Here is a 17,579-nt window from a genome sequence, read left to right as displayed (position 1 = left end):
ACAAGGGTTTTATTCCTGTGCATAGTTTTTCAGACCTGAACTCCTTTCACATGCACCGTCAGCAGTTTAAAACTCGCTCAGGAGAATTCTTTATGAACTTGTGACTTGGCACGTGAAGTTTGGGCTGGCAGTGTGTTGATGCTTTAAAAGGAAGTGCAGTTTTTCATCTTACCTAAGCATATAAGATTTCACATTGTTTCAAGAAAGCTTTTTTTTTTATTTTATTTTATTTTTTTTTTTTTTTGGTCATACCATTTAAACAATTTCAGTTTTCTAGATACAGCTCTATATTTAATAAATATAAGCTGTATGTTTATCATACCACCAAACAGAATAAATACATTGAACCATATATATTTTATGCTAACTATATATATAGCTTAACGGTTAATAAGTCTATTTTAGTAAGCAGGGTAATCCTGCTGCCTTCCAGGTTCTGACTCATGTCCTTCCCCAATGTATCTGGTGTCATTTTTCTGAGCATGCATCACTTTGCATTAATTTGGAAAAACACAGTTCTCACGCACTTTCACAAAACCCCCATTTTAGGCCCTCCAGTGGATGAACTTTTCAGTTATTTTGGGATACTGTGAAGCCAGAAAACTTGATAATACTTTGTGAAAGGGATGAAATAAAGTTATGTGGAATATATTTGCATGTTACATGTCATGTATCATCTTGAAATAGCCATAGTTTTGATTTTACCATGTTAGAATTATAAGTATAGTTGGACTGATTTTTTTTTAACTTCTCAATGACTCACAAGAAGGTGGTAGGCAAAACGATTTTTTTCACTCCTTTCATGCAAAGATCCTCATAATATATTTATTTATGTTTAGGGGAATGAAATTTGCATGTCTCAGTACTCTGGACTACATGTTGTGCTCCCAGCTGATTGGAGTGTGGTGTGTTCAGGTCAGCAGGGACTGTGAAATTTTACTGAAATGATGTGAAATATTTTGGTTGGAAGCAAGCAACACCAATAATTGTGAGGAAGAGGAAGGAGCCTGTCTCAAACACAAGTCAAGTGTATCTATGAGATCTGAGAAAGGAGAAGAAATTAAAGAAAGGGTAGAAAGAGAAAGAGTGGAAGACAGGAGCTAACAAGCAGACATCTGGGAAGATGGGAGTGGGGAAAAAAAATTAACAATAGGGGTTAAAGGTGAAGGAAAGTGTGTAAGTAGGTCAGGAACTGTCATGTTGATGTGGAATATTGGAGCAGAGAGGAGTAACGTGCTCAAAAACTGAGGGTAAGAGCAGAAGTTGGGTGGGAGGAAAACAGATTTGTTTTATTAAATTAGTGTAATCAATAGAAAAATAGAAAAGGCTTTCCCACATGATATGTTTTCTTCTTGGGGGCAGCAGTTTGCTCACTTTATGAATATTAGGGATGTTTTTTAAAAAGAGATGCTAAATTTGAAAGAAGTCTGGTCTATTCACACAGCTGTATTTTCATTCAGGCTGCTGGACACTAAGGCAGAGTAAAGTCTTTCTTGCCTAAAGGTCTTTTTGTGAAAGGCATTTAAAATGGAAAAAAGTTATACTTAAATTTTCTTTGAGAGTGTTGTTAATAAATAGAGACAGCGGTGTAAATTTGAGCATATTAATCCTTTGAAGCAGAAACATTTAATCCTTCAATAGGTAAATGAGTAAAAATTGTGGTATGGAGTCAGCTTCAGATATGAGTGTAATCCCATTTTAATTAAATCAATATAAATATTTAACTGGATCCTTTGCAGTTTAATCAGTTTTGGACCCAGTAGTGCTACATGTTGCATAAAAAACTGGTCGAGAAACTGACTCTAAAATCTACATCCACCCCTTAATTTACCTGTAATACTGTATATTAGGTGTCTGATAGTAACCAGATGTTGATGTTGAGAGGCAGAAGAATATAATGTTCCATGGGAGATGAAAACAAGCAAAAGGAAAACAAGTAGAAGAAAAGAAAAAGGAAAACAAGAAGACAGGAAGATAGAAAATACAGCCTCTGAAGATTTTTCTGAACTGAAAGTGTGGGGACCAGACTAATCTTAAATGGTTTGTGTAGGCCAGGCATGTTGCACAGTCAAGCTTTCATCAAACATGTTTTTCTGTTTCAAGTTTCAAGAAAATACTTAACTTAAAGTGTTTTCAATTCCACAGGAAAATTGGGGTTTGTAGACACATACCCTATTAATTCTACACTACTAATAACTAATTACCAATCAGGTAAACCAATATACTTGGAGGATAAAAAGGACAAGGGTTCAGACAAATACCCTTTCTATTTCCATGTAGTCAAAGTACCTCCCCCAAGGAGGGCTGCAAAATCAAGTACTGGTAGCAAGTTGCCTTGGTGGGGTTACACATCCTCACACAGCTGCACTCAGAAGTAGCCTTGGTGAACAAGCTTAGATAAAAAAATAAGAGGCCTTCATTAGATAATATGACTTTTCCTCATTCTCTGTATTATTCTCTTGTAGGATGTTTGCCATCTCTAGGACACAGAATTCGTTTCCGCCATGAGGAAGGGCTCAGTTTTGATGTAAGTTCCAAGGAATTCCTTTAATTTCAGTATACTACCGTATATTTGCACTATGATAAAGATAATTCACTGAAGACATCAATAATGTCTCTGTGTCTCGTCAGTTCAGCTTGGAGAAATATCCCACATACAACAAACTGCACCAATACTTTTGATGTCCCCATGTCTGCCCAGGTTATCTCAAGCAGAGTTTGATATCCTGAGGCACAGGACTATAGCTCTATGTGAGAAAGTGCAAAGAAAATAGATAAATTAACCATAAGAAGAGGTTTATAAAGACATGGTCTGCTCAGTCCTGCAGTCACTTTACAAAAAAAAAAAAAAAATTGGGGGCCTGATCTTGAAATAATTTTGTATTTTCTGAAATCCTTCTGGTTCCATCCTCTCTTGACCCCAGAGGGACTGCTAGCATGAGCTAAGTCTGGCTTCTTGGCAGCTGAGCAATAGAGATGAGGCAACAATAAAATGGCAGTGTTCACTTAACTCTCCACATCCTCCAAACATCCAGCTGGGATGAAGGTCCAGAATCACTCTGTGGCTAATCAGTGTCTTAAAGTTTCTGATAAGGAATGGGATTTTGATCACAGAATTTCTGTTTCCAACAGCATTTGTGCTTAATGAGTATATGTTTCAGTTCCTTGCCTGTTTTTCCTCACTGGGAGGAGCCCTTATGGGGCTGGTGAGTGGCTGCAGGCAGACACAGCTTTCCCAAATCGCTGTAATTGCCCTAAACAGACGTTTTGTTACAGAGGGTCTTCTGTCAGGATCTGTGCTCAGATAAATCGACAGGCATCCAGAGTGAGTGCAGTGAATATAATTTAGTTATTGAGAAGAATGGGAGCTGTGTGTGATGCATACAAAGCATTAATTTGTGTCAGCCTACATTTTGTTGAAAGATGCTGGGGACTATATGGAAGAGGAAGTTGATTTCTTCTCTTTTTAAGACACATTGCAGCCTTGCTTTAGCTGGCTGGTCGTTAAATTACCTGTGAGGGGAAAAAAACCCACACTGAATTTAAATTACATAGAAAAGAATTTTGAGTGAGGAAACTAGAATGTTCTTCCAGCAAGTAACTTGAGAGGTTGGAGGAGCTTTATTTTACTGAAGTTAAATAATTCCTGGTTGATCTGGAATAAATTGAAGACTTCTGTTTAAAGTGAGTGATGTTCATGATATTAATGACGTTTTCTATTTTTAGAGAATCATTCTTTGAAACTGTATTTAAATGATCAGCTTAAGGCCTGATTAGGTTGCAGCAAAATTGATGTAAATTTCTGAACTATTTTCTGAGTGCTGCTGGCTCTGTACAATTATTATTTTAGTGAGTAACATGATTAAGTATGTACTTTGTGCAGTGGGTGCATGTGGGACTGTCACAACTTAGATAATGGGGTTAGTTTACAGAGAGCATGCAAGTTAAGCAAGAAATAATTTTTAACTAACTTTAAAGTTACAGAGTCTGAACCTCTGTTGTGTCATGTAGTTGTTTATGTGCATGACTAGCTCCTGCATACAGTGACCAGTGAAGTTTACATTTACTTTGTGTCATTTTAAGTGCTATCACAAAGCAAGGCACTGGTTCTCATGGCCCTGAGAGAGGAACTGAGCTGTTCCTTATGTTGGGAAAGTCTAGATTTTGTTTCAGCTGAGCCATACATCTGACAGAACACATTATTTATTTAGATTTTAAATGAATTTCCTATGCATGTGGATAAGGAAGTATATGCCACAACTAAATGGACTTTGTGTGAGCACCAAGCACACACCATCCAGGTAGGGGCTCGATGATGTTCTGCATTAAGCGTACACTGAAGTGAAAAACTCCCTAAAGAGGCTCATTTCAGCTGCCAGACACAAGTTTAGAGAAATGGCTTATCTCCAGGAGGAAGGTGTGTCTGCTCTATTGCTCCTTAATGTCCAAGGAAAGTTTACGCTTAGACAACTGGGCTGAGAGATGTTGTGGCAAGCCACTGTGGCTTTAATTTAAATTTACTCTTGCTAAATGCTTCTTGATGTACTGGTTGGAATGTGGCATAGACCAAGGGCTTTTGCTTTGGAAGCAGCCACTGGAATAACATGGGATGTTCTAGGTGACATTGTTAGCAAATTTCCTAAAAGATTTCATAAATCTTACCTGCAGACTTTGGAACTTGGTCAAGCACTGGAGCAGGCTGCCCAGCGAAGTGATGGAATCACTGCCCCAGAAGTGTTCAAAAAATGCATAATTGTGGCCCATAATTGTGGCTGTGAAGGACCTGGCAATGTTGGGTTAATAGTTGGACTTTATGACTTTAGAGGTCTTTTCTAACCTTAATGATTCTATGGTTCTATGAACTAGGCAACTTTATTTTCCAGCTGGGACATAGACTCAGTAATTGCTGCATGTTTTTCCCCAAACTATTTCTGCTGTAAGTTCTGGTTTTTGATGTTTTGAAAACAAATTAAATTGTAGGAATGCAGCATTAAATAGTGGAAATTAACAGCAACAAGAGGGCAGCTAGTGGATTAGCAGAACTGTATGTAGGTGCTGAAAGTGTTAAACTATGGGGTTTTTCTTCTTTAGCTGCATTTTCTCTTTGTGAGGAAGTTTGACAACACGGACCAGTGGAGGTCTTTGTTGAATCACTGCCTGGAAAAGCTTTATCTTGAGCTGAAGAGAAATTAAGTGCCAGAATTTCAACATTGCTGGAAAGAATCCAGACTTGTGAAACTGCTGTGCCACAGCCTGATGAGTTTAGGTGAGCAATTCTCTTGGCATGTTCCTTTTTTTTCCCTTTTCACCACAGTAATCTCAATTCCAAAGCTTTTCCTTCCTTCTGGGCTCTTAAATTGTATCCTTCGGGAATTAGAGCTCACAAGTCTGGCTTGGTGGAGTTTTAACAGTAGGTGGCAGTGGACAGCAAATCTAACCCAGCTGCCCTCCTCAACCTCTTCTATTGCTGCTGCTCTCTTGATTTATTACAAACACCCACTGAAATTACTCTCTTAGAAACAGTCTAAGAATCGCGTTTAGCTTTTTGCTGAAGAATCGAAGGGTTTATTAAAAACAACCGACGGGTGCAGCTTTTTTTGATTTTTTCCTTTAAATTCTTATGAGTTCTTGCAAAAGGAATGTTACCTGATAATCCTCAAAATTTTTGTCACGACTGTAAAAGGGGCTTTGGCTGGTCTGGAAGTAGTTTTAGGCCGTCTGCTAGAGCAGAGGCTGTGAAGTTACTATTAAAATTGCTTACATACAGCACTGAAGGAATTAAGTGGAGTTTTTTGAGCTCTAAGTAGTGTGCTGAGAGCATGAAATACAGCAGTGTTTTTCCAGCCCTGTCCTACAGATCCCATTGTATAGAAAGACTAATGACAAGAAAATATGATGCTGTTTATTTCTACTGATTATCATTACCAGTACTATCTGTGATGTCTCTGCTACTGGAGGTTTCTGTGGTTCAGATCAAGTAGGTCTTCTGTGGAAAAAAAGAATGATTCTGCTACATTTCTATTTAATGGTTTGGTAGACTTATTTGTCCTTTTCTTGGATACTTTTCAAGCCATTCCAGGAGTATCAACTCCCCCAGAACCCTTGCTGTGAATTCTTCTAGGGAACTGCATGGTCAAGTGGCCGTGGTCAAGTGTGCCATGCTCTGTTTAGGCTGCTGAAAGCAGTGGGAACCAGGGAAGAGGTGCAGAGCTTCATCTGTCCATGCCATAGGCTCCAGACCCTGCGGATCTCATCTTCTCTTCCTTTTTCTGATAGCTCTGTGTATGCAGGGCTGGGAACTGCTGCCCCTTGCCAATGCTCCTGTGCATGACTCAGTTATCTCCAACTGTCCACACTCTGGAGGTCGAACCTGTGGTCAGAAACCCTCCCATATTTCTGCCCTCTCTGGGGGAATCATCAACTCTCTGCTCATAAACCAAAAAAGCCTTTCCTGTAATTAATAACCTGTTGGGAGAAATTCATGCCATGCTTCTCCGGTGAAATCATGACTGAGTAGCTGCGAGAGGCAGGAATGTGAGGTGCTGTAGGAAGGGCGAGCTGTGCTGCTGAGATAGGCACGGGGACAAGTGGTTTTGGCCCCACTTTACCTGCAAACCTGGCCAGCACTGTCCCCTCTGCTGGAGAGGAGCTGGGATCTAAAGTGGCAGACCAGATGGCACTGAGAGCCTTCATTGCAGTGTATGAGTCACAGAGCCTGCACAGAACTGGAAATAGATAGGTGCACCCCTTGGAGCTTCATTTCCTTAGCAGGGATGGGGTTGTAGTTCTCTCTGGAAAATGTCAAAGTTAAAACTTGAGCCAAAAGGGATTTCTGTGGATTGGCCTGCAAGAGACTTGTGCTAGTAAAATGTGCTACCTCACACATACACTCATCTGAAACACCTTTTCTACTTGATTTTTACCTAACCATTTCCAGGTTTATTTTACAGGCTTAAAATTGTCATTTTAATATTCTAATTATTAAAATTATTTGTGCCTGTATTTAGGGAGTACATTAAAAGATCACACTCCTGATTTTATCCCTTACCAGCTAGACACTTGTAGAAATTCAGCAGGGATTTGCAGAATCCTTGGCTGGAGTGTGTCCAAAGAGGGATAACAAAGCTGGTGAAGGGGTGGGATTCTGGGTTGTGTAGCCCGGAGAAAAGGATGATTGAAGGGGACCTCTACAGCTCCCTGAAAGGAGCTTGTAGCCAGGTGGGAGTAGGTCTTTCCTCCCAAGTAACAAGTGATAGGGCAGGAGGACATGGCCTCAAGTTACACCAGGAGAGGTTTAGATTGGATATTAGGAAAGACGTCTTCACTGAAATGCCTTAATTCAAAGCTTCTCGGGGAAGCGAGGGAGTCACCCTCCCTAGAAGTGTTCAGAGGACGTGGAGATGCGGTGCTGAGGGACATGGTTTAATGGCAGAGTTAACTGTTGGGTTAATGATTGAACTCAATGATCTTCCACGCTCACTGATTCTATTACTCTACCATTCCAAGAATTTCAGTTCTCCATTGCCACTTGCTTTGACCTGTAACATTTTTATCCTGTAAGATAAATCTTAAGTGTGAGTTTAAAAAAAAAACAAACTAGCGAACGGGGACCCGGCCGGAGACGCGCCTTTTCCGCGGGACACGGCGGGGAGCCGCCGCTCGGGGCGGGGCCGTGACGTCACGGCGTTGCCGGGAGACACCGCGCTGTGTCCGTGAGGCAGCCAATGAGCGCCGGGGGAGGTGATGTCATGCCGGCGGCGGCGCCTCCTCATTGGTCGGCCGTGGCGCGGGGGCGGGGTGGGGGGAGAGATGCGGGAGCGGCCCCGGGTCGGGACAAACGCGTAAAGGGGGGAGATGGCTCGGCTCGGCTCGGCAGGGATTTTATCCCTGTCCCCGCCACAATATTGTATTAAACACTGCTTGCTTACCGCCTAGGAGTTCCTAGGGCAAGGGGGGCGTTATTAATGGTTTCAAACTTTCTTTACTGCTTTAGAAAAAGAGATATCTGTATACAAATTAGGTTCGCGTTTTGCTCTTCCTTCATCTGGGGACTTCTAATCCCCTCCGCTTTTATCCTGCCTAATTACCGCGAAGATTTTAATACGAGTAGGAAAAACAGATGGAGCAGGTTTTCCTGCCGAGACAGCCCTGTAACGGTGCTGACTGAATAGACTTTTCCTCCAAGCCTTGCCTGAGTTTCGGAAGTGCTGCTGGGTTTGAAATGGGTGTCCTGCGCCCTGCTCCAAGGAAGGGAAAACTTTTCCCCTCCACCTCTTAAGCGAGCGCAAAAGATTCGTGGAGATGTTTTTTTGGACAGGACTAAGACTTTGACTACGACTTTGTCATCTCAGTGAGGGTCTGATTCGATGGGCTCACCAGGTCCAACTAAAAATAACAAAAACAAAGCGTGCCCTGGGCGGGGTGCTCCATTGACTGCATAGACGAGGCACTACAAGGCATATATATGTAGGGCGGTCCGCCTGGGGCAGTAGGGACGGCAGGGGCTCCTCACCTTGGCCGGTGGCTCCCCACCCGTGCTGCCGATCCAGGGAGAACCGGGCTGCCTGTTCCTCTGCCCCCGCGGGGCCGCAAACCGGCGCGTTCCGGAGCGGAGCGCGGGAGGAGGTGACCCTGGGGACTCTCACGGCTGTCCCAGTCCCCGCGGAGCCCCCGGAGGCGCGGCCTCCCCGGTGGCGCCCGGCGGGGCAGGAGGCGGGACGGCCCCTCCCGGGGGTGGGCGGGGCGGCTCCTCCTCGCCGGGCCGGGCCGGGCCGGGGTTAGTTTGGGAGCGGAGGCGGCGGTGGGAGAGCGGCTCCCGGCGGGAACAAAGCCGAGGCCGGGCCGGGCTGAGCCGGGCGCCTCCCGCAACAGCAACAGGTCTGTCCCGGCGGCAGCGCAGCCCCGCCGTGCCCCCGCTCCCCGCCCCGGGTGCGGGGCCAACTCCAGCCGCCCCCATGCGGTTCGGCTCCAAGATGATGCCGGTGAGTGCCGGGAAGTTGGAGCGGGGCGGCGGGAGGGGAAAATGGATCCTGCGGACGTGGAGAGGGGGGCGAGAGGAGACCCTCCTTCCCTGGCTCGGCCCGGGCCCCGCGGGGGCTTCCCCTCCCCCTCACAGGGTTTTCCTTTTCTTCCTCTTTCACGCCGGGATCAACTTGTTAGACGGGCCCGCTGGAGCCGGGCCAGGGCCGGGGGGGCCGCGGGGCGGAGAGGGGCCTGTGGGGCCCGGGGCTCTGAGGGAGAGGAGAAGGGAAGCCTTCCCCGCCAGGGCTGCCCGCCCCGCTCCCCGGCTCCACGGGCGCTTCCTCTGCCCCCCGCTTTCTTCTTGTTCTTTGTTTTATATATATATATTTTTTTAATTTTGTTTTTAATGGTACGGAGTTGTTAAAGTTGTTTTGAGCCGCGCTGTTTCTGGGGTGGCCCTGTGTCGGCAGTGCCCGGCCCCCGGGAAGATGGTGGTGTCCATGTTGTTTGCGGGAGATCCCGGGGCAGGTATTCCCCACTCGGCCGGGAGTTTCGGGAGCGGGCTGTGCTAAACCTGCCCGGCTCTGGGAGGCGGCTCTTTTAGCACACTTTCAAAAGGCACACGGAGCACCACCTCCTCCTCTGAGGAGTTTTGCCGTGGCTTTTAAAACTCCGCCGATTTTGGTTGCGCTTGGATCAAAGCAAAGCCCAGCAGCTTCTCCTTAGTTTCCAGCACAATGCAGGTGAAAGTGGTGGCTTTAAATAGTTTCTTTCCAAAGTACACTTGCCATTAAATCCCGGGGTTTAGCAGCAGGGATACCCCGTGAAATCCATATTTTGTTGTTCTGATAGACTGGAGTATATACAGAAAATCCCGACAAGCTTTAATACCGATTCAGTCCGAGTTAGGGGTGCTTTAGAGTGTTCTCTCTGCCATCCTCATCCTCCCCCGGGCGGTGTGGCCTGCCTGACCGAGTAGCTCTGCACGCATAGGTGGTTCTTTCAGCAGCGCTCTTGCATTAAAGAGTATTTCTAGTTTAACTCTTCGGGAACTGACTGAAGCAAGCAATAAAGGGGCTCTACTGGAAGGTGAAACTGGGAATCCATGCTGGAAGCATGTGGGTGTTTCTGGGGAGCTTGTTTTGCTATAGGTGTGAGGTTCTTCCTCTGCAATTAGGAGGAAATAATGAGCGATAATTTGATCTCGCCGAGCACTAGAGAAGGCTGGGTGACGATTGCTCTAGCTAATGAGGGAGGAACAGACACAATATGAGCCCGACTACATTAAACAGCCAACGTGTTGTGCAACAGTCATGTTGTCTGCCTGTAAAAACTTAGAAAAACAAGCAGTAAATGTAATAATGTGTTAATTCAATCCGTGTCAAAAGTGAGCTAGGTAAGTGCCCTCATATATCTGTGAAATCTCCAGGAGATGCTGCTGCTGGTGAGTTCCTTGTCGCTGAGTTCAAATAAAGGAGGAAACAAACATCAGCGTTTGCAGGTGACCAGTTCTAGAGTCTGCATTGCCCCGGTGGCTCAGGCTTCTCTTTGCTTGATGACTCAACTCATTAGTGATTCTGTTTTTTAACGCATAAATAAAGGGATGAATACGGCCCTTCTCACGTTGAATTTACTGTGAATAATGAAAGGTTTTGTGAGGGTTGAAAGTGGCTTAAGGAATTAAAAATGTAAGTATTTTGAGTATTGGAACTTTGAATTCAGTTTAAAAAGCTTTTCTTCACATTTCCTAGTTGTCTTTTAGTTAATAAAAATAAATCTCATTTCTCTTTTCACAAAAAAATTAAAAGTTTGAGATGGGCAGAGAAGGAGGGTTTGAAGACAGGAAGGAGCAGGACATGAGGGACTTTTTGTTTATTCAGTAATGAGGTGTTCATAGACTTCAGTATCTTTTTCTGCATTGTTTGAATGAGAAGTAGTAGGCTGGCCCTAAACCATCTACAAAATGTATTGTTTCTTAAAGTGTAAGATGTAGGATAGGAAAAAGAAGACAAATAAAATCATCTGTGTATGATTTTTAACTCTCAGCTCTAGGTCCATCTCCTGTGCTCCAGAAGGGAGCGTGGGCAAAGGATTAAACAACACAGTTTGTTCCCCAAGTGGGAAATACAGGCAACGTGAGCCCAGCCAGGAATTCACCTCGGAGCAGCTGCCAGGGAGAAGCTGGGAAATTGCTGTAGCAGCATAACTACTCGTGCTCTTGGGAGACTACCCTGAAATGGGAATGTTTTCCTTGTGGTAATGACAGATAGGAGCTAAACTGCTGCTGTAACCATATGCCAGGGCAATGTGATTGGGAGTCTGCACGAGGGTGTATAAGAAGTAATTTGTGTGTAGCTGTACTGATGAAGGTAATAACAGGGTTAATGCTGGCAAGCTGTGTGAGGTTGTCTCACCTTTCATCTGTGAAGGCTTGTGGGAGTGTGACTGGTACTGTTAAGTAGTGAAAAGGAGTTGGAAACGCTTTCTAAAATAGCATATTTTTCCACAGCATAATTGGTATCTCTCCTTTTATTTTACATTATTACGCTAAAAGGAGCATGTATTGAGAAATAATTTGGGTCATTATGCATGCTGGATAAATGTTTGGGGTTTTTTTTCTGTCAGAATGTGAGATGTGGTAGATTGAGCTACCCTTTAATATCTAGAGAACTTTTTAGATCACACCTCCTTGATCTAGATAAGGATTAATTTTTTAATTTGAATTATGTGCATTGGTTCCTGGGGGCCTCCTGAAATCAGGATGGATCCACACCCATGGCTATATTGTTAGGGACTAACTTGGCAACCTGGAGAGCACTTCAATTCCTTAGTAAGTTTTGCCTTCTATCATCAGAAATGACTGAAATGTCTGACAGTGAAGTTCTTGATAACCATGTGTTCTTTTCTAATCAAGTTAAGCTTTCAAGTGTAACACTGCAACTTTGATACCAGGAGTATTGCCTTCCTTCTAAAGTCTTAACATCTTGTCCCAAGTGATCTTCTTGGAGTTGCCGCATTCAGTAAGAATTTGAAGTACATATTTTCATTGCAGAAGGCTCACTAGTTTGTGGATATGTGTACGTTTTACCTTTTAAAAACCCCCACAATTAAAGCTGTTTTGCAGTTAAATTGGAGCTGCCATATGGATTCTGATTTACTGACGTAGTCTAGTACTAGCTAGAATTCTTTGGGAATTTTTGTAGGAAACACTTTTTTTGTAGTTTAACTAAAGACCTTTTAGCAGAGATGAATCTCTTGTGCTTTGTAAGATGAGCAGCTGTAAGTTTATAAACAAACTGGCTCCCAGCAGAGTTTATGAGAGGAGTAAGTGAACTGTAGGATCTCAGTGCTATTTCCTGTCGTCTTTTAATTACTTATCTCTGATCAAGTTTATCAGTCATTAACACTGTTTTCCTTGGCCCCTTTCAGTGTACGAATGGGGTTTCAGACTGTGAGCTCTTCAAAGAATATGCTGCATATCTTCATCTGATTGGAAGATTTAGTTTATTAGGTGTTCTTTTAACTGAATATCCACTTAATGTTAATAATTTAAAAGTTTTAATATTACATTGAAACACTTTAATGTGGTACTCAGTGTTTTAGTATTCTGTCTAGAATGCTAAATAAAAGCTTAGGTGATTGTTTTGCTTGCTGTCTTAGCTCTAAACTTCTCAAACCACTTGCACTTCTCTTACAGACTCTGACTTGTCGTTTTGCACAATGGAAAACACTGTCTTGAGGTTCCCAGAGTACCCTTTTTCTTTTCCCTCTCCCTTTGCTTCATGCTGTTACAACAAGATCTTTTTTACCTTTTTCCATCCAGTGAATAATTATTCCAGGAGTAGTTTTAAATACATTTACTCTCTCCTATGTCTTTTTTAATACCATAGCAGTCTACCTGTAAATTTGTATTATATTACACAGTAGTGTGTTAATATCTTTGTTTCTTTGTGTGGCTTTCATCAGGCATGGGGGAAGGGCAATATTACAGATTCATAGCAGATCAAGCTGTGGAGACCATGGGACTAGTTAATTATGCCTCTTCTGATCTATTGAACAGTTCAGGGGCTGAGTGCCTTGTGAGGCTCTTGCATTTACAGTTTCGAGGGCTAATATGCAGTCACGAAGTTTGAGATGGATGGATGGATAATTCACAGAATTCTGTTTTGTCTCATCCTCCCTAGTGTTGTCAGATGGGATCTCTGCATTTTTTGGTGAGCAGATCTGCTTTGTGGGATTAATTTACATGCAAGTCCAGTTGGACTTTAAAAGAGGCAGGTATAAAGGTTATTTCCACAGAATAAACCAGCGGGATGGCAGTGTGCCTAGCATTCCTTTCTAATTATTGATGGAGAAACAGTCTTGAAAGTGCTCCATTTGTCTGTGCTCTGTCCTTGTTAGCAGCCTGCCTTGGGGACTCTCCTTTCTCCCCCACTGTGTGTGTTACGGAGCTTGTTTAATTACGTGCAGAGTCGTGTCTTCTGCCGTACAGCCTCCCTGGAGAAGGAGTCTGGTGTTCCTGAGAGGACGGGCTCAAGCTGCCTCCTATGGCTTGGTGGCACAGCTGCAGGAGGACTTCTTGCTTCCTTGTGCATGTGCTCACTGACAACAAAGGAACACTCAGATCCTTTTAATGTCTGGGCTTTCACCGTCTTGTGAAATGTAAAGACTTACTCAGTGCTCTGGGAACTGGAGGATGCTCCTATTCAGGAGGTAACGAGCAGATAAAACTTCTCTTGGCTCTCAGTTTTATTATCTTGAGGCCTGGTTTCTGTCAGCTTAGTCACTTGTGAGTCAGGCAAAGTCTTTTTGATCTTCAGTTCCCAAACAGTCGAATGATCCTGTGAGTAAAGGTCACCAGAAACCCTGGACATCATGTGAAGTGTACTTAATTATCTTAGTCACTACTGCTTAACTGGTTTAGAGGTTTCAGACTTTTCTGTGGAACATGAAAGATCTGAAATGTTGTTTAAAACAGCGTTAGATAACTTGCTGTAGTTCAGGATAAGTGTTCATGGAGAGGGAATGGTGAGCTGGGGACAGAACAGCAACGGTGACTGTTGTGTTAAAGGGCACAAAGTTGTCGTCCGCTTTTGCTGTTTGCGTTTAGTTAATCATTAATGTTCAGGATCTTGCTGCTGCTGCTGTTTAGAGTTAGTCATGCATGTGTCCTTGTTGGGTGTTTCACCATAGGGATGGTATTATGTGGATGTTGAACCCACTGGTGTCTAAGGATGAACCTTTTGGGTTTTGTTTCTATGACGTTAATACCAATTTTTTTTTTTACTGAGCTGGTAACATAGTTTCTGTACAAATTTCTTCTGTGATGCTTCATATCTTAATAGGATATGAACCTTTGGTAGATGGCTGTGTGCAGTGCCCTGCCTTTTACTGGTGTTTATTTTAAAAAGGAAGATTAGGGGAGAACTTTGTGCATTTGTCTAGTTTGGGTGTTTTTTTGTTTTTGTTTTTTTTTTTTTTTTTTTTTTTAAGTCCTCTTCATATCTTTATTTCATCCTTCTGCAAAGTAAAGCATAGACATTTTAGAATCAAGCTTGCACTGCAGTTATTACTCGTTATATGTGGTTCTCTTGATAATAAAACTGATTCTTAAAAGCCTTTATCTGCCGTGTATCTGGGTTATGGTACCCAAACTCATGTGAAAACATGGACATGTTCCCACAATTGACAGGGAGATGACTTTAAAGGTTCTGACATGATTATTTTGAGTCATTCCATATCAAACGTTTGATCTGTAAAATGCAAACCGTTATTGATCGTAACTTTGACTGAAGTGAGCAGAAGCTGCAGGGAGGTCAAGCCATTTGTTAGAGGTCAGGCAGTGAGTTCAGCCTGGGATGGGGGACTTGTAGAGTCAAACCAACTGGTACATTGTGGTGCAGCTGGAATGTAGGTCTCTCATATCCAACATCAGTATTTAAATGATTTGTAGGGTTAATCACAAATGGGGAGAGAACTCTGGTGGTATTAATTGTTTCATGCTTGAGAATGGGCCCTGAAAGAGATGCCTCTTCACAAATCCTTTACAAGTATATAAAGTAAATGTTCTTATTTCACTGTTTAAGATGAATCTTGGACAAGAAGCAGCATGTGAGGTTTGTTTTGGTTTTTTGTTGAATAAGTTAGGATATTTTCCTTGTTATTTGATACTTCTATTTTGTGAAACTTAACTGCTTAAGGAGTAATTTAGATCTAAGCTTAGATTACTGGTTTTTCTCTACTTCATTAGGGTGTTAAATCCCATTGTTTCTTTGATTTGAAAGCTAAGGGAGAGTCTCTGGAATTATGTATTTTTCTTACCTTAATTTTCCTTCTGTCATGTAAAAGAATAAAATAATTTTTTAAAATCTTCAGTGGATTATTTTTTAATGTGTTTAAGCCACCAAACCACAGTAACTCCAGTGTAGCAGCAGCCTGTGAGTGTGTGAACAAGGAACTAGAAGGCTACATAAGCACTGCTGTAGTTTATCCTTCTCACATTCCCAAGGTGTGGAGGCTTGACAGGCAAGCCTCACCTTCTGCAAGTTGATGATTCCCTTCCTGAGTTTCAGTAGCCACAAACCTCTTCAGCAAGACACAGGGATCTCACCCTCCTGTTCCTTAGTTTTGCTGGACAAAGCTGAAGTTGTCCAACCTGGCTGGGCTAACAAATAATATGAATTTAGAGGAGAGATTTTACTCCCTGTAGCTGGGTCTCTTACTCAGCTGTTTCTGTCATACCTGTGCACAGTTATAACTTGCAAATTTCCCTGCTGCCTGAGGGTGGTGGCTTGTCTAGTGTGCTTTCTCTCTCTTTTTTTTTTTTTTTTTTTTTTTTTAAAGAGTCTGCAAACACGTTTTTTTCATTCTGCTCTCCATTGTACGTGAGTGTTTGCTGTCCTGAGTGCAGAACCTTACCTAGATCAGTATCTGAATCGTGCAGAGCAGTAATTGTTAGCTCCTGCCTGATTTCTTCCCACAGTGAAACTCTTTCTTGCCATTTTTGGATATCCTAAAGCCAGAGAAGACCCTCTAAAGAATGGTATTCCCAGAATTTGTTAGAACTTCTCTGGTCTCAGCTGTAGTACAACTGTGTGTCTCTCAACATAATCACATGTTCAGGAGAAGCTGGCATAGCAGGGAATGACTGATTTCTGGCTGTAACAGGGAGAGAGGTGTCACCGAGCTGGGAGAGGCAGAGTGCAAGGGACTAGGCAAAATGAACCAGACCTCCCAGGAAAATGCCAGTAAGCTCTCCTGTGAAATACCAAGGTGACAAAGGGGCTCTGCTGTGGGTCATGTCCAGGCTGTGTTTCTGAGGAGTGTTGCTGCCCTGTGGTCTCTCTATCAGCAAGAGCCACGCTGCGTCTTCCAGCCTTTTGAGAAACACGTTCTGCTACAAAGAAAGGTTTGTTCAGGGAAGCCATGGAAACAGCACTCTGTGCTTCTTGCCTCTGCTATTGTCCACAGGTCTTGCCCATGAGGCCCTTCTGCAGAGTGATTTACCAGTGTTGCACAAAAAACATTGTTATTTAGGGTACTTCTCTTGCAAATAGTATTTAGCAGTGTTGGCTAAGAGAAGTTTTCTACCTCCAGGGAAGCTGAATGAGCAGCCAAGTAGTACCAGGCTGAAAGGGACAGCTTCTGAAGCTCTTGAAGCAAGAGGAGTCTGGCATAATATGAATGTTATTTGTTTAAACTCTGCTCTGTTTATTTCATTTAAAATAGGTGTGACATCACCTAAGCAACCACCATTCTGTATAACACTGTCTTGTTCACTGTCATGACTTTGGTGACTACTTGTAGAGCCAAAAGCCGCCCAGCCAGCTCTGCTGCCTTCCCCTGCTGAACAGTTCTCCCTTCACTTCTCAGCTGGTGTGTCTGCACAGAGCCTGCTATTGCCTGGAAAGAGCTGTGGGGAGTGAGCAGCACTTAAATAAAACCTGTCAGACAGTGATCAGCTCTACAATCTGCCACCCTTCTGCAGCGTCTGGTGGAGTGCCTGAATGTTTGGGATACAAGTTAAAGTGTGTAGAGCTCCACATCACAGGAGCAAGGGTTGGATCAAGCAAGTTGCTTGGGCTCATGGGCTGACTGAAGGGACAAGATTTCTCCTTCCCAGTTCTGCTGTAGTTTTACATATCCTATTCCTGTAAAGTGGTTGGCTAAGACTGTCTGGCTGTCCATCATTTCCCATGTTGGACTAGCCCCAGTGCTCCCTTTTAACCTGCAGAAAAACAACAAAGATCCATCTGTGTTGTTGCAAATGCTCAGTGTGTCCTCTGTGCCAACTGAATGGGTGCTGCTTTAGTTACTCCCTACTTCCTGTGTGTTTGCAGCCCAGAAGTAGTAGGACAAAACCCCTCCTTTGTAGCTTTGAATAATAATAGTAGTATCAGCTGTTGTCAAATGGGTGTGATCACCAAGCATAGGCGTTTCATGCTGGCCATCTTTGGCATGGCTGGCGGCAGTGCTGCATGTCCTTGCAGTCACATGGATGTGACAAGTGAAGGTCATTCCCATACAGCAGGAGTGTGTACCCACCCAGAGTTGGTGGTGAATTGGGAAGAGCTGCCCTTCTGCAAAGGTGTGGTGTGACATTACAGCTAATTAATTTA

The 17,579-nt window shown here is 43.3% G+C and overlaps 1 protein-coding gene across 1 annotated transcript in view; it reads left to right on the top strand.

Annotated features, from left to right (window-relative positions):
* The first annotated feature begins 8,897 nt into the window (after positions 1-8,897).
* The window catches only part of TP53BP2 (tumor protein p53 binding protein 2), a 51,797-nt gene continuing 43,115 nt past the window's right edge, over positions 8,898-17,579 (top strand). Inside the window, exon 1 of the mRNA XM_083856367.1 lies at positions 8,898-8,981. Coding sequence (XP_083712493.1) covers positions 8,955-8,981 — 27 coding nt within the window. The 5' untranslated portion in view covers positions 8,898-8,954. The remainder of the gene's footprint in view (positions 8,982-17,579) is intronic.

This window comes from Zosterops lateralis (genome assembly GCF_965231275.1).
Source record: "Zosterops lateralis genome assembly, chromosome: 3".
Lineage (NCBI taxonomy): Eukaryota > Metazoa > Chordata > Aves > Passeriformes > Zosteropidae > Zosterops > Zosterops lateralis.
The sequence above is the reverse complement of the archived record's forward strand: the minus strand, read 5'-3'. Positions and strand labels throughout refer to the sequence as shown.